This window comes from Oncorhynchus mykiss, chromosome 10 (assembly GCF_057628025.1).
Source record: "Oncorhynchus mykiss isolate SJ-2025 chromosome 10, ASM5762802v1, whole genome shotgun sequence".
Lineage (NCBI taxonomy): Eukaryota > Metazoa > Chordata > Actinopteri > Salmoniformes > Salmonidae > Oncorhynchus > Oncorhynchus mykiss.
The window spans coordinates 68,470,646-68,492,708 of NC_143031.1; the positions used below are offsets into that span (position 1 = coordinate 68,470,646).

A 22,063-nucleotide genomic window follows, 5' to 3' on the forward strand; every position below is an offset into this window, starting at 1 on the left:
TATTCTGTATATCCCGCCTCCGTCTCTATATATCCCAGCTCCATCTCTATATATTCTGTATATCCCGCCTCCGTCTCTATATATCCCAGCTCCATCTCTATATATTCTATATATCCCGGCTCCGTCTCTATATATCCCAGCTCCATCTCTATATATCCCAGCTCCATCTCTATATATTCTGTATATCCCGCCTCCGTCTCTATATATCCCTGCTCCATCTCTATATATTCTATATATCCCGGCTCCGTCTCTATATATCCCGTCTCCATCTCTATATATCCCGGCTCCGTCTCTGTATATCCCGGCTCCGTCTCTGTATATCCCGGCTCCGTCTCTATATATCCCGGCTCCGTCTCTATATATCCCGGCTCCGTCTCTGTATATCCCGGCTCCGTCTCTGTATATCCCGGCTCCGTCTCTATATATTCTGTATATCCCGGCTCCGTCTCTATATATCCTGGCTCCGTCTCTGTATATCCCGGCTCCGTCTCTGTATATCCCGGCTCCGTCTCTATATATCCCGGCTCCGTCTCTATATATTCTGTATGTCCCGGCTCCATCTCTATATATTCTGTATATCCCGGCTTTGTCTCTATATATTCTGTATATCCCGGCTCCATCTCTATATATTCTATATATCCCGGCTCCATCTCTATATATCCCAGCTCCGTCTCTATATATTCTTTATATCCCAGCTCCATCTCTATATATCCCGGCTCCGTCTCTATGTATTCTATATATCCCAGCTCCATCTCTATATATCCCTGCTCCGTCTCTATGTATTCTATATATCCCGGCTCCATCTCTATATATTCTGTATATCCCGGCTCCGTCTCTATATATTCTATATATATCCCGGCTCCATCTCTATATATCCCAGCTCCGTCTCTATATATTCTTTATATCCCAGCTCCATCTCTATATATCCCGGCTCCGTCTCTATGTATTCTATATATCCCAGCTCCATCTCTATATATCCCTGCTCCGTCTCTATGTATTCTATATATCCCGGCTCCATCTCTATATATTCTGTATATCCCGGCTCCGTCTCTATATATTCTATATATATCCCGGCTTCTTCTCTATATATCCCAGCTCCATCTCTATATATCCCAGCTCCATCTCTATATATTCTGTATATCCCGCCTCCGTCTCTATATATCCCAGCTCCATCTCTATATATTCTGTATATCCCGCCTCCGTCTCTATATATCCCAGCTCCATCTCTATATATTCTGTATATCCCAGCTCCGTCTCTATATATCCCGGCTCCATCTCTATATATTCTGTATATCCCAGCTCCGTCTCTATATATCCCGGCTCCATCTCTATATATTCTGTATATCCCAGCTCCGTCTCTATATATTCCGTATATCCCAGCTCCATCTCTATATATTCTGTATTCCCAGCTCCGTCTCTATATATCCCGGCTCCATCTCTATATATTCTGTATATCCCAGCTATATCTCTATATATCCCAGCTCCATCTCTATATATCCCGGCTCCATCTCTATATATGCTGTAGATCCCAGCTCCATCTCTATATATTCTGTATATCCCAGCTCCGTCTCTATATATCCCAGCTCCATCTCTATATATCCCGGCTCCATCTCTATATATGCTGTATATCCCAGCTCCATCTCTATATATTCTGTATATCCCAGCTCCGTCTCTATATATCCCGGCTCCATCTCTATATATTCTGTATATCCCAGCTCCGTCTCTATATATCCCGGCTCCATTTCTATATATTCTGTATATCCCAGCTCCGTCTCTATATATTCCGTATATCCCAGCTGCATCTCTATATATTCTGTATTCCCAGCTCCGTCTCTATATATCCCGGCTCCATCTCTATATATTCTGTATATCCCAGCTCCGTGTCTATATATCCCGGCTCCGTCTCTATATATCCCGTCTCCGTCTCTATATATCCCAGCTCCATCTCTGTATATCCCGGCTCCGTCTCTATATATCCCTGCTCCGTCTCTATATATCCCTGCTCCGTCTCTGTATATCCCGGCTCCGTCTCTGTATATCCCGGCTCCGTCTCTGTATATCCCGGCTCCGTCTCTATATATCCCGGCTCCGTCTCTATATATTCTGTATATCCCGGCTCCGTCTCTATATATTCTGTATATCCCGGCTCCATCTCTATATATTCTATATATCCCGGCTCCATCTCTATATATCCCAGCTCCGTCTCTATATATTCTATATATCCCAGCTCCGTCTCTATATATTCTATATATCCCAGCTCCATCTCTATATATCCCGGCTCCGTCTCTATATATTCTATATATCCCGGCTCCATCTCTATATATTCTGTATATCCCGGCTCCGTCTCTATATATTCTATATATCCCGGCTCCATCTCTATATATTCTGTATATCCCGGCTCCGTCTCTATATATTCTATATATCCCGGCTCCGTCTCTATATATCCCGGCTCCGTCTCTATATATTCTGTATATCCCAGCTCCGTCTCTATATATTCTATATATCCCAGCTCCGTCTCTATATATTCTGTATATCCCGGCTCCGTCTCTATATATTCTGTATATCCCAGCTCCGTCTCTATATATTCTATATATCCCGGCTCCGTCTCTATATATTCTGTATATCCCAGCTCCATCTCTATATATCCCACCTCCGTCTCTATATATCCCAGCTCCATCTCTATATATCCGAGCTCCATCTCTATATATTCTATATATCCCGGCTCCGTCTCTATATATCCCAGCTCCGTCTCTATACATCCCGGCTCCATCTCTATATATTCTATATATCCCGGCTCCGTCTCTATATATTCTGTATATCCCAGCTCCATCTCTATATATTCTGTATATCCCAGCTCCATCTCTATATATCCCAGCTCCATCTCTATATATCCCGCCTCCGTCTCTATATATTCTGTATATCCCGGCTCCGTCTCTATATATTCTGTATATCCCGGCTCCATCTCTATATATTCTGTATATCCCGGCTCCATCTCTATATATTCTATATATCCCGGCTCCATCTCTATATATCCCAGCTCCGTCTCTATATATTCTATATATCCCAGCTCCATCTCTATAATTCCCGGCTCCGTCTCTATATATCCCAGCTCCGTCTCTATATATTCTATATATCCCAGCTCCATCTCTATATATCCCGGCTCCGTCTCTATATATTCTATATATCCCGGCTCCGTCTCTATATATTCTATATATCCCGGCTCCATCTCTATATATTCTGTATATCCCGGCTCCGTCTCTATATATTCTATATATCCCAGCTCCATCTCTATATATTCTATATATCCCGGCTCCGTCTCTATATATCCCAGCTCCGTCTCTATATATCCCGGCTCCATCTCTATATATTCTATATATCCCGGCTCCGTCTCTATATATTCTGTATATCCCAGCTCCATCTCTAAATATTCTGTATATCCCAGCTCCATCTCTATATATCCCAGCTCCATCTCTATATATCCCGCCTCCGTCTCTATATATCCCAGCTCCGTCTCTGTATATCCCGGCTCCGTCTCTATATATCCCAGCTCCGTCTCTATATATCCCAGCTCCATCTCTATATATTCTGTATATCCCAGCTCCGTCTCTATATATCCCAGCTCCATCTCTATATATCCCGGCTCCGTCTCTATATATCCCAGCTCCATCTCTATATATCCCGGCTCCATCTCTATATATGCTGTAGATCCCAGCTCCATCTCTATATATTCTGTATATCCCAGCTCCGTCTCTATATATCCCATCTCCATCTCTATATATCCCGGCTCCATCTCTATATATGCTGTATATCCCAGCTCCATCTCTATATATTCTGTATATCCCAGCTCCGTCTCTATATATCCCGGCTCCATCTCTATATATTCTGTATATCCCAGCTCCGTCTCTATATATCCCGGCTCCATCTCTATATATTCTGTATATCCCAGCTCCGTCTCTATATATTCCGTATATCCCAGCTCCATCTCTATATATTCTGTATTCCCAGCTCCGTCTCTATATATCCCGGCTCCATCTCTATATATTCTGTATATCCCAGCTATATCTCTATATATCCCAGCTCCATCTCTATATATCCCGGCTCCATCTCTATATATGCTGTAGATCCCAGCTCCATCTCTATATATTCTGTATATCCCAGCTCCGTCTCTATATATCCCAGCTCCATCTCTATATATCCCGGCTCCATCTCTATATATGCTGTATATCCCAGCTCCATCTCTATATATTCTGTATATCCCAGCTCCGTCTCTATATATCCCGGCTCCATCTCTATATATTCTGTATATCCCAGCTCCGTCTCTATATATCCCGGCTCCATTTCTATATATTCTGTATATCCCAGCTCCGTCTCTATATATTCCGTATATCCCAGCTCCATCTCTATATATTCTGTATTCCCAGCTCCGTCTCTATATATCCCGGCTCCATCTCTATATATTCTGTATATCCCAGCTCCGTGTCTATATATCCCGGCTCCGTCTCTATATATCCCGTCTCCGTCTCTATATATCCCAGCTCCATCTCTGTATATCCCGGCTCCGTCTCTATATATCCCTGCTCCGTCTCTATATATCCCTGCTCCGTCTCTGTATATCCCGGCTCCGTCTCTGTATATCCCGGCTCCGTCTCTGTATATCCCGGCTCCGTCTCTATATATCCCGGCTCCGTCTCTATATATTCTGTATATCCCGGCTCCGTCTCTATATATTCTGTATATCCCGGCTCCATCTCTATATATTCTATATATCCCGGCTCCATCTCTATATATCCCAGCTCCGTCTCTATATATTCTATATATCCCAGCTCCGTCTCTATATATTCTATATATCCCAGCTCCATCTCTATATATCCCGGCTCCGTCTCTATATATTCTATATATCCCGGCTCCATCTCTATATATTCTGTATATCCCGGCTCCATCTCTATATATTCTATATATCCCGGCTCCATCTCTATATATTCTGTATATCCCGGCTCCGTCTCTATATATTCTATATATCCCGGCTCCGTCTCTATATATCCCGGCTCCGTCTCTATATATTCTGTATATCCCAGCTCCGTCTCTATATATTCTATATATCCCAGCTCCGTCTCTATATATTCTGTATATCCCGGCTCCGTCTCTATATATTCTGTATATCCCAGCTCCGTCTCTATATATTCTATATATCCCGGCTCCGTCTCTATATATTCTGTATATCCCAGCTCCATCTCTATATATCCCACCTCCGTCTCTATATATCCCAGCTCCATCTCTATATATCCGAGCTCCATCTCTATATATTCTATATATCCCGGCTCCGTCTCTATATATCCCAGCTCCGTCTCTATACATCCCGGCTCCATCTCTATATATTCTATATATCCCGGCTCCGTCTCTATATATTCTGTATATCCCAGCTCCATCTCTATATATTCTGTATATCCCAGCTCCATCTCTATATATCCCAGCTCCATCTCTATATATCCCGCCTCCGTCTCTATATATCCCGGCTCCGTCTCTATATATTCTGTATATCCCAGCTCCGTCTCTATATATTCTGTATATCCCAGCTCTGTCTCTATATATTCTATATATCCCGGCTCCGTCTCTATATATTCTGTATATCCCAACTCCATCTCTATATATCCCACCTCCGTCTCTATATATCCCAGCTCCATCTCTATATATCCCAGCTCCATCTCTATATATTCTATATATCCCGGCTCCGTCTCTATATATCCCAGCTCCGTCTCTATATATCCCGGCTCCATCTCTATATATTCTATATATCCCGGCTCCTTCTCTATATATTCTGTATATCCCAGCTCCATCTCTATATATTCTGTATATCCCAGCTCCATCTCTATATATCCCCGCTCCATCTCTATATATCCCGCCTCCATCTCTATATATCCCAGCTCCGTCTCTATATATCCCGGCTCCGTCTCTATATATCCCAGCTCCATCTCTATATATCCCAGCTCCATCTCTATATATTCTGTATATCCCGGCTCCGTCTCTATATATCCCAGGTCCATCTCTATATATCCCGGCTCCGTCTCTATATATCCCAGCTCCATCTCTATATATCCCGGCTCCATCTCTATATATGCTATATATCCCAGCTCCACCTCTATATATTCTGTATATCCCAGCTCCGTCTCTATATATCCCAGCTCCATCTCTATATATCCCGGCTCCATCTCTATATATGCTGTATATCCCAGCTGCATCTCTATATATTCTGTATATCCCAGCTCCGTCTCTATATATCCCGGCTCCATCTCTATATATTCTGTATATCCCAGCTCCGTCTCTATATATCCCGGCTCCATCTCTATATATTCTGTATATCCCAGCTCCGTCTCTATATATTCTGTGTATCCCAGCTCCATCTCTATATATTCTGTATATCCCAGCTCCGTCTCTATATATCCCGGCTCCATCTCTATATATTCTGTATATCCCAGCTGTATCTCTATATATCCCAGCTCCATCTCTATATATTCTGTATATCCCAGCTCCGTCTCTATATATCCCGGCTCCGTCTCTATATATCCCGGCTCCGTCTCTATATATCCCAGCTCCATCTCTATGTATCCCAGCTCCATCTCTATATATTCTGTATATCCCGCCTCCGTCTCTATATATCCCAGCTCCATCTCTATATATTCTGTATATCCCGCCTCCGTCTCTATATATCCCAGCTCCATCTCTATATATTCTATATATCCCGGCTCCGTCTCTATATATCCCAGCTCCATCTCTATATATCCCAGCTCCATCTCTATATATTCTGTATATCCCGCCTCCGTCTCTATATATCCCAGCTCCATCTCTATATGTTCTATATATCCCGGCTCCATCTCTATATATCCCAGCTCCGTCTCTATATATTCTATATATCCCAGCTCCATCTCTATATATCCCGGCTCCGTCTCTATATATCCCAGCTCCGTCTCTATATATTCTATATATCCCAGCTCCATCTCTATATATCCCGGCTCCGTCTCTATATATCCCGGCTCCGTCTCTGTATATCCCGGCTCCGTCTCTATATATTCTGTATATCCCGGCTCCGTCTCTATATATCCCGGCTCCGTCTCTATATATCCCGGCTCCGTCTCTGTATATCCCGGCTCCGTCTCTATATATTCTGTATATCCCGGCTCCGTCTCTATATATCCCGGCTCCGTCTCTGTATATCCCGGGTCCGTCTCTGTATATCCCGGCTCCGTCTCTACATATTCTGTATATCCCGGCTCCGTCTCTATATATCCCGGCTCCGTCTCTGTATATCCCGGCTCCGTCTCTGTATATCCCGGCTCCGTCTCTGTATATCCCGGCTCCGTCTCTATATATTCTGTATATCCCAGCTCCGTCTCTATATATTCTATATATCCCAGCTCCATCTCTATATATCCCGGCTCCGTCTCTATATATTCTGTATATCCCAGCTATATCTCTATATATCCCAGCTCCATCTCTATATATTCTGTATATCCCAGCTCCGTCTCTATATATCCCGGCTCCGTCTCTATATATCCCAGCTCCATCTCTATATATCCCGGCTCCGTCTCTATATATTCTGTATATCCCAGCTATATCTCTATATATCCCAGCTCCATCTCTATATATTCTGTATATCCCAGCTCCGTCTCTATATATCCCGGCTCCGTCTCTATATATCCCGCCTCCGTCTCTATATATCCCAGCTCCATCTCTATATATTCTGTATATCCCGCCTCCGTCTCTATATATCCCAGCTCCATCTCTATATATTCTATATATCCCGGCTCCGTCTCTATATATCCCAGCTCCGTCTCTATATATCCCGGCTCCGTCTCTATATATCCCGTCTCCGTTTCTATATATCCCGGCTCCGTCTCTGTATATCCCGGCTCCGTCTCTGTATATCCCGGCTCCGTCTCTGTATATCCCGGATCCGTCTCTGTATATCCCGGCTCCGTCTCTATATATCCCGGCTCCGTCTCTATATATCCCGGCTCCGTCTCTGTATATCCCGGCTCCGTCTCTGTATATCCCGGCTCCGTCTCTATATATTCTGTATATCCCAGCTCCGTCTCTATATATCCCAGCTCCATCTCTATATATTCTATATATCCCGGCTCCGTCTCTATATATCCCAGCTCCATCTCTATATATCCCAGCTCCATCTCTATATATTCTGTATATCCCAGCTCCGTCTCTATATATCCCGGCTCCGTCTCTATATATCCCGTCTCCGTCTCTATATATCCCAGCTCCATCTCTATATATCCCAGCTCCATCTCTATATATTCTGTATATCCCAGCTCCGTCTCTATATATCCCGGCTCCGTCTCTATATATCCCGTCTCCGTCTCTATATATCCCGGCTCCGTCTCTGTATATCCCAGCTCCGTCTCTATATATCCCGGCTCCGTCTCTATATATCCCGTCTCCGTCTCTATATATCCCGGCTCCGTCTCTGTATATCCCGGCTCCGTCTCTATATATTCTGTATATCCCGGCTCCGTCTCTATATATCCCGGCTCCGTCTCTATATATTCTATATATCCCGGCTCCATCTCTATATATTCTGTATATCCCGGCTCCGTCTCTATATATTCTGTATATCCCGGCTCCGTCTCTATATATCCCGGCTCCGTCTCTATATACCCCGCCTCCGTCTCTGTATATCCCGGCTCTGTCTCTGTATATCCCGGCTCCGTCTCTATATCTCCCGGCTCCGTCTCTATATATTCTGTATATCCCGGCTCCATCTCTATATATTCTGTATATCCCGGCTCCGTCTCTATATATTCTGTATATCCCGGCTCCATCTCTATATATTCTATATATCCCGGCTCCATCTCTATATATCCCAGCTCCGTCTCTATATATTCTATATATCCCAGCTCCATCTCTATATATCCCGGCTCCGTCTCTATATATCCCAGCTCCGTCTCTATATATTCTATATATCCCAGCTCCGTCTCTATATATCCCGGCTCCGTCTCTATATATCCCGGCTCCGTCTCTGTATATCCCGGCTCCGTCTCTATATATTCTGTATATCCCGGCTCCGTCTCTATATATCCCGGCTCCGTCTCTATATATCCCGGCTCCGTCTCTGTATATCCCGGCTCCGTCTCTATATATTCTGTATATCCCGGCTCCGTCTCTATATATTCTGTATATCCCGGCTCCATCTCTATATATCCCAGCTCCGTCTCTATATATTCTATATATCCCAGCTCCATCTCTATATATCCCGGCTCCGTCTCTATATATTCTATATATCCCGGCTCCATCTCTATATATTCTGTATATCCCGGCTCCGTCTCTATATATTCTATATATCCCGGCTCCATCTCTATATATTCTGTATGTCCCGGCTCCATCTCTATATATTCTGTATATCCCAGCTCCGTCTCTATATATTCTGTATATCCCGGCTCCGTCTCTATATATTCTGTATATCCCGGCTCCGTCTCTATATATTCTGTATATCCCGGCTCCGTCTCTATATATTCTGTATATCCCGGCTCCGTCTCTATATATCCCGGCTCCGTCTCTATATATCCCGGCTCCGTCTCTATATATCCCAGCTCCGTCTCTGTATATCCCGGCTCCGTCTCTATATATTCTGTATATCCCGGCTCCGTCTCTATATATCCCGGCTCCGTCTCTATATATCCCAGCTCCGTCTCTATATATCCCGGCTCCGTCTCTATATATCCCGGCTCCGTCTCTATATATCCCGGCTCCGTCTCTATATATCCCAGCTCCGTCTCTATATATCCCGGCTCCGTCTCTGTATATCCCAGCTCCATCTCTATATCTCCCGGCTCCATCTCTATATATCCCAGCTCCATCTCTATATATCCCGGCTCCGTCTCTATATATCCCGGCTCCATCTCTATATATCCCGGCTCCATCTCTATCCCCCAGCTCTCATCTACAACCCCATTCAGAACCACTCTGGAGATCTACAAAAGGCCTGTGATTCAATTTTGAAAGGCAGAAGCTCTCTATCTCTCCATCTCCTGTAAAGGGGGAAGAGAGGGAGGGGAAGAGGGTCGGGGAAGAGAGAGACCATTGTGTGTCTGTCTCAGGGGTGTGCGACCAGAACACGAACATGGCTTTAATCTTACACGCGTTCAACAGCTGCTGTCCCGCTCCCCGTCACCCCCCCCCCAGGTTAAAGAATAGGACTGATTTGATCAATTTACTACACTTGATTTGGAAACAGCGACACTCCCCACCTTGCTCATAGTGCCCTGTTGATTGAATGTAATCTGAAATTGAAGTGGGTGGGGGTGTATTTAAAGGGATAGTTCTCCCAAATGACATATTGGTTTCCTTACCCTGTTAGTGGTCTATGGACAAGGTGTAACAGCAATCCATACTTATGTTTTAGCATTTGTGGCACAAATACCATTCATTCATGGGACTGATATTAGCGTTTTTTCACCTCATGTTCAAATCATCTACAAATGACTTTGTTGAGCTTCGCAATCAATGTGAGATACTTTTTTAGATCCTTAAAACCTGTAACACCCACGTGTTAGAATGAAGTCTTAGATTTGGCATAGTTCCTGCACTGTGCAGAAATGAATCCATAATTAGGAATCTGTAATTATTTTCTAGTGTATATATGAACTGTCAGACGTTTTTAATATTCCATAGCTGTGATGTCTTGGTTAACTGTGTCTGTAAGAAGCTGAGCCAGACTGCGCACATGGACACACACACTACAATTATCCCTCTCTTTATCCAGATAAAAGGTCATTATGAAACAGACAGTGAAGCTGACACCCAGACAGAAATGCACCCTGGGTTACAGAACAGCGAAGTGTGTCTGTAATACTAGATAAATATTCACTGACTGACTGTAGAGGTCACAGTATGACGAGGGTACGGCCTGTTAGACAGCCGTGGTGCTGTTACTATGGGCCTGCAATCTGACAGAAATTACACACACACACACACACACACACACACACACACACACACACACACACACAAACACCAAGAGACAATATTTACACTCCTGTGAAGATCAGTGTGAGACTGTGAGCTCATCTGGAAGGTGTACAATAGTTACTCCAGCAGGCACATGCAACAACTAGGTATATTAATGTTTCAGAGAGTGTGTTTTTACTCCAGCAGACACATGCAACAACTAGGTATATTAATGTTTCTGAGAGTGCGTTTTTTTGCTCAGCACATTTGTTTTCAAGTAGACGGTTTATATGATGGAATATTGAGACATTTTATGTTAATTACAGTTTTAGACATGTTATTTTAGAACGCTTGCCATTAGTGTTGTTGCTGTAATACTACTGTAAATTGTGTAGCTTGTATGTCAAGTGGCAAATACATTACATCAAGTACTGTAAAATAAATTGCTACTGTATTTTAATATTTCAGAACTAGAATAAAAATCAGGGCTGTGGCTCATATGGTGTGTGTGTTTCCAGGGAAGCTGACCCAGATAGTGTTTGGTCACCGTGACGTGGTGACGTGTCTGGCCAGGTCTGAGTCGTACATCGGAGGGGACTGCTACGTCCTGTCAGGCTCCAGAGACGCCACGTTACTGCTCTGGTACTGGAATGGAAAACACAGCAGCATCGGAGAGAACCCCGGAAGTGAGTACACTCCTTATGCTAGGGGGGGAAATCCTACAGTAATATGAAGAGTCTGAGTCTGCGTTTACACAGGCAGCCCAATTCAGATTTTTTTTTTCTTCTTATTAATTGGTCTTTTGACCAATCAGATCAGCTCTTTTGCCAATAATTGGGAAAACAGTCAGAATAGGGCTGCCTGTGTAAAGTACCACACTGTCGCCCAGAACCCTCTTTCTCAGAGACAGGTCTGACTGTATTTACGGCCCCAGTCTGTAAAGTAACAACTAGTTTCAGCTGACCACACTAGGTCGCCTTCACACAGATTGGATTTCAGGGAACTGACTGTGGGCAAGAAATGGCCTCTCGCTCTATAGTGTGTGTGTGTGTGTGTGTTAGAGAGAAAGTTGGTGTGTGTGAGAGAACGTTAGTTTGTGTGTGTGCGCACATACATCTGTGTGTGTGTGTGTTGTCCCTCCATGTGTGTGTGAGTGAAAGTGAGAGTCCGAGGACCACTGAGAGACGGTAAATGTGACGTGGGGGTCGCTGGTCACATGAAAGCCCACCACCTTCCATCTGATCTGATCTGATCTGATCCATCTGTTAGAACAGTCATGAGAAGTGCAAAACGTTACCGTTGGGGGCCGCCCCTTACAGCCCTTACTCTTACCGTGACATATGACACGGACCATGATGATCAAAGGACTAAACACAGCACATAGCAGTGAGAGTCACTGCCTCCATGGTACTAATTTGGCTGGCTTAGAGACCCTTACATCCCGTTAAGTGCTCTGCTACAAATGGACCGCAATTTATGACAAATTGTGATTTGGTTAATAAGACGCATCGGTTGTTGATCTGGAACATGGAACGTTAGATGACAGCGTGTCACTGACCTCATCTGGTGTTTTGGATGTGGATGTCGCAGTCTTTCCCACCACGAGTGGAATTTACCAAGACGTGTTTCTAAAACTAAAATGAACCAGAACTGTGGTACAGGGCTACGGGGAAGGTGGGCATGTTGCTTAAGTTACAGATTTTGACGGCTATTTTACAGATTTTGGCTGCTATTTTACAGATTTGGCTGTTATTTTACATATTTTGACTGCTATTTTACAGATTTGACTGCTATTTTACAGATTTGGCTGCTATTTTACAGATTTGGCTGTTATTTTACATATTTTGACTGCTATTTTACAGATTTGACTGCTATTTTACAGATTTGGCTGTTATTTTACAGATTTTGGCTGTTATTTTACAGATTTTGACTGCTATTTTACAGATTTTGGCTGTTATTTTACAGATTTTGACTGCTATTTTACAGATTTGGCTGCTATTTTACAGATTTTGACTGCTATTTTACAGATTTGGCTGCTATTTTACAGATTTGGCTGCTGTTTTACAGATTTTGACTGCTATTTTACAGATTTTGGCTGCTATTTCACAGATTTTGGCTGCCATTTTACAGATTTTGGCTGCCATTTTACAGATTTGGCTGCTATTTTACAGATTTTGGCTGCTGTTTTACAGATTTTGACTGCTATTTTACAGATTTTGGCTGCTATTTCACAGATTTGACTGCTGTGTTAAAGATTTTGACTGCTTTTTTACAGATTTTGACTGCTATTTCACAGATTTTGGCTGCCATTTTACAGATTTGGCTGCCATTTTACAGATTTGGCTGCTATTTTACAGATTTTGGCTGCTGTTTTACAGATTTTGACTGCTGTTTTACAGATTTTTGGCTGCTATTTTACAGATTTAGGCTGCTATTTCACAGATTTGACTGCTGTGTTAAAGATTTTGACAGCTTTTTTACAGATTTTGGCTGCTATTTCACAGATTTTGGCTGCCATTTTACAGATTTTGGCTGCCATTTTACAGATTTGGCTGCTGTTTTACAGATTTTGGCTGCTGTTTTACAGATTTTGACTGCTGTTTTACAGATTTTGGCTGCTATTTTACAGATTTTGGCTGCTGTTTTACAGATTTTGGCTGCTATTTTACAGATTTTGGCTGCTATTTTACAGATTTGGGCTGCTGTTTTACAGATTTGGCTGTTATTCTACAGATTTGGCTGCTATTTGACAGATTTTGGCTGCTGTTTTACAGATTTTGACTGCTATTTTACAGATTTTGACCGCTGTTTTACAGATTGACTGCTATTTTACAGATTTTTACTGCTATTTTACAGATTTTGACCGCTGTTTTACAGATTGACTGCTATTTTACAGATTTTGACTGCTATTTTACAGATTTTGACTGCTATTTTACAGATTTTGACTGTTATTCTACAGATTTGGCTGCTATTTGACAGATTTTGGCTGCTATTTTACAGATTTTGACTGCTATTTTACAGATTTTGACTGTTATTCTACAGATTTGGCTGCTATTTGACAGATTTTGGCTGCTATTTTACAGATTTTGACTGCTATTTTACAGATTTTGACTGCTATTTTACAGATTTTGGCTGCTATTTTACAGATTTTGACTGCTATTTTACAGATTTTGACTGCTATTTTACAGATTTTGGCTGCTGTTTTACAGATTTTGACTGCTATTTTACAGATTTTGACTGCTGTGTTAAAGATTTTGACTGCTTTTTTACAGATTTTGGCTGCTATTTTACAGATTTTGGCTGCTGTTTTACAGATTTTGGCTGCTGTGTTAAAGATTTTGACTGCTTTTTTACAGATTTTGGCTGCTATTTTACAGATTTGGCTGCTATTTTACAGATTTTGGCTGCTATTTTACAGATTTTGGCTGCTATTTTACAGATTGTGGCTGCTATTTTACAGATTTGGCTGCTATTTGGGGATTTTGCAGTTGAGGTATTCCTTTTTTCCGAGGTGTAAATTATTATTGGTCCGCATATTCGGTTAATTCTATATTATATAAATAAGTAAATGTATAATATATTACCATATGAGGTTATTACTTCACACATGGATGATTACATCACTCTGAGGATAATCACTAGAAATGTACATTTCATTAATAAAACATGCATACTGTGGGCTGTGTTAATTTATACCAAATAGATCAAGCAAGAAAAGATGATTACATTCTACATACATTAAATGATGTGTGTTCCTTATGCATCCCCAATTCCACATCGGCTACGCATGACTTTAAGGTTGGCAGATTTGATTGAATGGGGCAGTTGGTATAGGTCTAGGGTATCTGTGTCGATATATACGTTGTTCTTCTCCTGCCTCAGGCAGTGCCAGTTTGCATGGTGTACAGTCTAGTAGTGAATCTAGCATGTGTGTTTGTATCAAGTGTGTGTACAGTGCCTTCAGAAAGTATTCATACCCATTGACTTATTCCACATTTTGTTGTGTTACAGCCTGAATTCAAAATGGATTAAATATGATTTTTTTCTCTTACCCATCTACACTCAATACCCCATAATGACAAATAGAAAACATGATTTTAGAAATGTTACCAAAGTTATTGATAATGAAATACAGAAATATCTCATTTACATAAGTATTCACACCCCTGAGTCAATACTTTGTAGAAGCAGTCTTTCTGGGTACGTCTCTAAGAGCTTTCCACACCTGCATTGTGCAACATTTGTATATTTTATCCTGTTAAACTCCCCAGTCCATAATGATTGCAAGCATACCCATAACATGATGCAGCCACTAATATGCTGGAAAATATGGAGAGTGGTACTCAGTAATGTGTTGTATTGGATTTGCCCCAAACATAACACTTTGTATTCAGGACAACAAGTTAATTGCTTTGTCACATTTTTTGCAGTATTACTTTAGTGCCTTGTTGCAAACAGGATGGATGTTTGGGAGTATTTGTATTCTGTACAGGCATCCTTATTTTCCCTCTGTCAATTAGGTCAATTATTGTGGAGTAACTACAATGTTGTTGATCCATCCTCAGTTTTCTACTATCACAGCCAATTAACTCTGTAACTGTTTTAAAGTCACCATTGGCCACATGGTGAAATCCCGGTTTCCTTCCTCTCCGGCATCTGAGTTAGGAAAGACACCTGTATCTTTGTCGTGACTGGGTGTATTGATACACCATCCAAAGTGTAACTTCACCATGCTCGAATGGATATTCAATGTCTTAAAAAAAAATGTGTATCTACCAATAGTAGGTGCCCTTCTTTGCGGGGCATTGGAAAACCTTCCTGGTCTTTGTGGTTGAATCGGTGTTTGAAATTCACTGCTCGACTGGGGGACCTTACAGATAATTGTATGTGTGGGGAACAGAGATCGGAGATCATGAACAGAGATCATGATTTAAAAATCATGTTGAACACGTAAGTCCATGCAACTTATTGTGACTTTTTAAGCATTTCTACTACTGAACTAATTTAGGCTTGCCATAACAAAGGGCTTGAATACTTATTGACTCAAGGCATTTCAGCTTTTCATTTGTAAAAATATTTATAAACATAATACCACTATAATATCATGGGGTATTGTGTGACCTGTGACACATTTTTTTAAATTTGATACTTTTTTTATTCAGCCTATAACTCAACAAAATGTGGAAAAATTAAAGCCATGTAAATACATTTCTGAAGGCTCTGTATCTGTATATGTGCATCTGTTATTCTTCGGCCTGAGCCAGCCAGCCTGCGTTGTGTACAGGGTAGTTTGTGTGAATCAAGTGTGTCTCTGTCTGTCTGTCTGTCTCTGTCTCAGTCTCTCTGTCTCTCTCTCTCTCTCTGTTGGTCTCTGTCTCGATCTCTCTGTCTCGATCTCTCTGTCTCTGTCTCGGTCTCTCTGTCTCGGTCTCTCTCTGTCTCAGTCTCTCTCTGTCTCGGTCTCTCTCTGTCTCGGTCTCTCTCTGTCTCGGTCTCTCTCTGTCTCGGTCTCTCTCTGTCTCGGTCTCTCTCTGTCTCGGTCTCTCTCTGTCTCGGTCTCTCTCTGTCTCGGTCTCTCTCTGTCTCGGTCTCTCTGTCTCGGTCTCTCTCTCTGTGTCGGTCGGTCTCTCTGTGTCGGTCGGTCTCTCTGTGTCGGTCGGTCTCTCTGTGTCGGTCGGTCTCTGTGTCGGTCGGTCTCTCTGTGTCGGTCGGTCTCTCTGTGTCGGTCGGTCTCTCTGTGTCGGTCGGTCTCTCTGTGTCGGTCTGTCTTTCTGTGTCGGTCTGTCTCTCTGTGTCGGTCTGTCTCTCTGTGTCGGTCTGTCTCTCTGTGTCGGTCTGTCTCTCTGTGTCGGTCTGTCTCTCTGTGTCGGTCTGTCTCTCTGTGTCGGTCTGTCTCTCTGTGTCGGTCTGTCTCTCTGTGTCGGTCTGTCTCTCTGTGTCGGTCTGTCTCTCTGTGTCGGTCTGTCTCTCTGTGTCGGTCGGTCTCTCTGTGTCGGTCGGTCTCTCTGTGTCGGTCTCTGAGTGTTTGTGCATATGTGTGTGTGCATCTGTTATTCTCCAGCTTGCCAGATTCTGCATGGTGCAGCAGTGAGTTTTAGCAGCAGTACTTTAATCAGTCCGGCCCACCACCACAATATGATGCTCCATTGCTCTAGACCGCATCAGGGTCTGCTAACCATAGGGCACGAACGAACACACACACCAGAGATTCCTTTATTCTCCCGCCAAACACAGTGCTTTCAAGTTCAGACCCCAAACACACACGCACACAGACACACAAGCTAGTTCCTGTTTAGCTGCTGGCTGACGCAAATTAGCCTTCTCTGTGCCAAATGTGTCTGCAGTATCCAAATGTTTAATTTGCACACACACACACATCTACACAATCAGTGCCTGATCCGTACACTCTTCTCTGTGTGAGTGAGTGAAGAGCAGTAGAGATCATACACAGTGGGTGGGGATTCTGCAGACTATACTGACCTCTGGTGGCTCAACGGTAGAACACACAGGTTTATGGGTCGTCCCCCACACATTTTAAACCATTACTTTTTAATAAAGATACATTTAGGAAGTAGCCTCTAGATAATCATTCAGTGAACAACAGCTGAAATTATATATTTTTTCTCTCTAAGCATTACACACACACAAACACACACACATTTCTCTTTCCCCAGGTAAATGATACCCTTCTCAGTACACACACACACACACACACACACACACAAACACACACACATTTCTCTTTCCCCAGGTAAATGATACCCTTCTCAGTACACACACACACACACACACACACACACACACACACACACACACACACACACACACACACACACACACATTTATCTTTCCCCAGGTAAATGATGCCCTTCTCAGTACACACACACAAACACATTTCTTTTTCCCCAGGTAAATGATACCCTTCTCAGTACACACACACACACACACACACACACACACACACATTTCTCTTTCCCCAGGTAAATGATACCCTTCTCAGTACACACACACACACACACACACGTACGTTAGCAGTGTTGGTTTTATGTATTATATTGTAATCAGATGTCTGCCTAATGCAAACCAAATGGTGGTGAGCAGCTCAAAAGGTTAAACGATACACCAATATATCAGTTTTATTGATCTTCCACGGGCAAAATCCCACATCACGCTTTAATCCTCGCCGTTGTAGGACATAAATCAGAGTTTCTGACGTTTAGGGTGTTTGACAGTTAACTTAATGAAATCTATACATGGAGAGATCATGACCTGTTGGTCTGGTGTGGCCACAGTGTCAGCATGGTGGAACGTAGTTGGAAAGTCGTCAGGGCGCTTGCCTGGGCCTTTAAAAGCCGTTAAAATACTTCACTGAAATGAACATAAAGGGGTTGTCCATCATACCAGGAGCCTTTTTACTTTACAGGGGAGGTCAGTGGAGGTACAGAACGTTCTGCCTTTACTGTGTTTAGGGTTACTACCCACCAAGCTGAAGGCAGTTAGTGTATCAGAGGAGTCTGCACTAATTAAAGATTTACACACGTTGTGTTTTTACTCCAGAAAGTTCAGGAGTCAGTCATTTATGTGTATTGAGTTAAACTTAACCAAAGTCTAATTCAATTGCGGAGTGAAGTTGTTAAATGTGCAGTCAAAATACTCTAATTTATACCAAAGCTTGTTGGTTTGCACAATGGCTATATAGTGGGAAAAGGGCTAGTGAAGAGGCACATCAATGGTGAACATAGTCAGCTATCTCCTAGGTATGTTCCCTACAACATCAATGGTGAACATAGTCAGCTATCTCCTAGGTGTGTTCCCTACAACATCAATGGTGAACATAGTCAGCTATCTCCTAGGTGTGTTCTCTACAACATCAATGGTGAACATAGTCAGCTATCTCCTAGGTGTGTTCCCTACAACATCAATGGTGAACATAGTCAGCTATCTCCTAGGTGTGTTCCCTACAACATCAATGGTGAACATAGTCAGCTATCTCCTAGGTGTGTTCTCTACAACATCAATGGTGAACATAGTCAGCTATCTCCTAGGTGTGTTCCCTACAACATCAATGGTGAACATAGTCAGCTATCTCCTAGGTATGTTCCCTACAACATCAATGGTTAACATAGTCAGCTATCTCCTAGGTGTGTTCTCTACAACATCAATGGTGAACATAGTCAGCTATCTCCTAGGTGTGTTCCCTACAACATCAATGGTGAACATAGTCAGCTATCTCCTAGGTGTGTTCTCTACAACATCAATGGTTAACATAGTCAGCTATCTCCTAGGTGTGTTCTCTACAACATCAATGGTGAACATAGTCAGCTATCTCCTAGGTGTGTTCCCTACAACATCAATGGTTAACATAGTCAGCTATCTCCTAGGTGTGTTCCCTACAACATCAATGGTTAACATAGTCAGCTATCTCCTAGGTGTGTTCCCTACAACATCAATGGTGAACATAGTCAGCTATCTCCTAGGTGTGTTCCCTACAACATCAATGGTGAACATAGTCAGCTATCTCCTAGGTGTGTTCCCTACAACATCAATGGTGAACATAGTCAGCTATCTCCTAGGTGTGTTCCCTACAACATCAATGGTGAACATAGTCAGCTATCTCCTAGGTATGTTCCCTACAACATCAACGGTTAACATAGTCAGCTATCTCCTAGGTGTGTTCCCTACAACATCAATGGTTAACATAGTCAGCTATCTCCTAGGTGTGTTCCCTACAACATCAATGGTGAACATAGTCAGCTATCTCCTAGGTGTGTTCCCTACAACATCAATGGTGAACATAGTCAGCTATCTCCTAGGTGTGTTCCCTACAACATCAATGGTGAACATAGTCAGCTATCTCCTAGGTGTGTTCTCTACAACATCAATGGTGAACATAGTCAGCTATCTCCTAGGTGTGTTCTCTACAACATCAATGGTGAACATAGTCAGCTATCTCCTAGGTGTGTTCCCTACAACATCAATGGTTAACATAGTCAGCTATCTCCTAGGTGTGTTCCCTACAACATCAATGGTGAACATAGTCAGCTATCTCCTAGGTGTGTTCCCTACAACATCAATGGTGAACATAGTCAGCTATCTCCTAGGTGTGTTCCCTACAACATCAATGGTTAACATAGTCAGCTATCTCCTAGGTGTGTTCCCTACAACATCAATGGTGAACATAGTCAGCTATCTCCTAGGTGTGTTCTCTACAACATCAATGGTGAACATAGTCAGCTATCTCCTAGGTGTGTTCCCTACAACATCAACGGTTAACATAGTCAGCTATCTCCTAGGTGTGTTCTCTACAACATCAATGGTGAACATAGTCAGCTATCTCCTAGGTGTGTTCCCTACAACATCAATGGTGAACATAGTCAGCTATCTCCTAGGTGTGTTCCCTACAACATCAATGGTGAACATAGTCAGCTATCTCCTAGGTGTGTTCCCTACAACATCAATGGTGAACATAGTCAGCTATCTCCTAGGTGTGTTCCCTACAACATCAATGGTTAACATAGTCAGCTATCTCCTAGGTGTGTTCCCTACAACATCAATGGTTAACATAGTCAGCTATCTCCTAGGTGTGTTCTCTACAACATCAATGGTTAACATAGTCAGCTATCTCCTAGGTATGTTCCCTACAACATCAATGGTTAACATAGTCAGCTATCTCCTAGGTGTGTTCTCTACAACATCAATGGTGAACATAGTCAGCTATCTCCTAGGTGTGTTCCCTACAACATCAATGGTGAACATAGTCAGCTATCTCCTAGGTGTGTTCCCTACAACATCAATGGTGAACATAGTCAGCTATCTCCTAGGTGTGTTCTCTACAACATCAATGGTGAACATAGTCAGCTATCTCCTAGGTGTGTTCCCTACAACATCAATGGTGAACATAGTCAGCTATCTCCTAGGTATGTTCCCTACAACATCAATGGTTAACATAGTCAGCTATCTCCTAGGTGTGTTCCCTACAACATCAATGGTGAACATAGTCAGCTATCTCCTAGGTGTGTTCCCTACAACATCAATGGTGAACATAGTCAGCTATCTCCTAGGTGTGTTCTCTACAACATCAATGGTGAACATAGTCAGCTATCTCCTAGGTGTGTTCCCTACAACATCAATGGTGAACATAGTCAGCTATCTCCTAGGTATGTTCCCTACAACATCAATGGTTAACATAGTCAGCTATCTCCTAGGTGTGTTCCCTACAACATCAATGGTGAACATAGTCAGCTATCTCCTAGGTGTGTTCTCTACAACATCAATGGTGAACATAGTCAGCTATCTCCTAGGTATGTTCTCTACAACATCACTCCTCAGAACGTGCTGTTCCAATCCTCAAGGCTCAGCAAAGTAACAGCATATTCTATAGGTGGCTCCCATGTAAAACAATTCGGTATTTAACAACCATGTCCATTCTAGCTTTTCCATTTCTATGACTTCCTTCTTGAAGTGCTGTCTGTCGGTCTGTCTCCTGCTGTAGTTGAACTTGACCCCGTCCTCTCCTCTGTTTGAGAAGACCCAGGGCACCGTGCGAGACGTGGCGTTGAGACTCCCTCTGTCTGATAGTGACCTCCTAATCAACTGCAGTGTGGGACTGACTGTGGTACAGTGCTTTAGCAGCTTTACTATGACCTCTGACCTCTCACCCCACATCAAAGGGAGCAGGGGTCAGCTGGGACCCCCTGTTAAACACCAATATTATCAGTGCAGCAACCTGGCTCCTGTACAGCAACCTGGCTCCTGTAAAGCACCACAAAGTGGCCACAAAGTGGCCTCAGAGAGAGGGAGGGAGATTTGACTCTCTCTTCTCTGTCTACTCTGCAGTGCATGTCCGTTGGCTGTATTTACTTAACACGTTTCATCACTGACTGATGTAGTGGTCAACATTGTGGTATATCCAACACTGGGCAGTACCAGTATTGGCAGGACAGGTGTTGATTGGTTGGAGCTAACCCAGAGCAGAACTCTTGTTTGGGCTCTTGTCTCTGATGGCTCAGCCCAACGCAAGTGAATGATGGGCTGTTCTTTTTGGCACATCTCTTTCTCTTCTCTCTCTCCTCCTCATCTCCTAAAGGACGGTGTCAGAGCCCAGTCTCTT

At 42.9% G+C, this 22,063-nt stretch overlaps 1 protein-coding gene across 7 annotated transcripts in view; it reads left to right on the top strand.

The window, feature by feature from the left end:
- LOC110533189 (lipopolysaccharide-responsive and beige-like anchor protein) overlaps positions 1-22,063 on the top strand; it is a 356,513-nt gene that overhangs the window by 324,227 nt on the left and 10,223 nt on the right. For all 7 annotated transcript variants that reach the window (XM_090187615.1, XM_090187618.1, XM_090187619.1 and 4 more), the window contains one exon: positions 11,472-11,639. In XM_090187615.1, the coding sequence (XP_090043741.1) occupies positions 11,472-11,639 (168 nt within the window). The remainder of the gene's footprint in view (positions 1-11,471; positions 11,640-22,063) is intronic.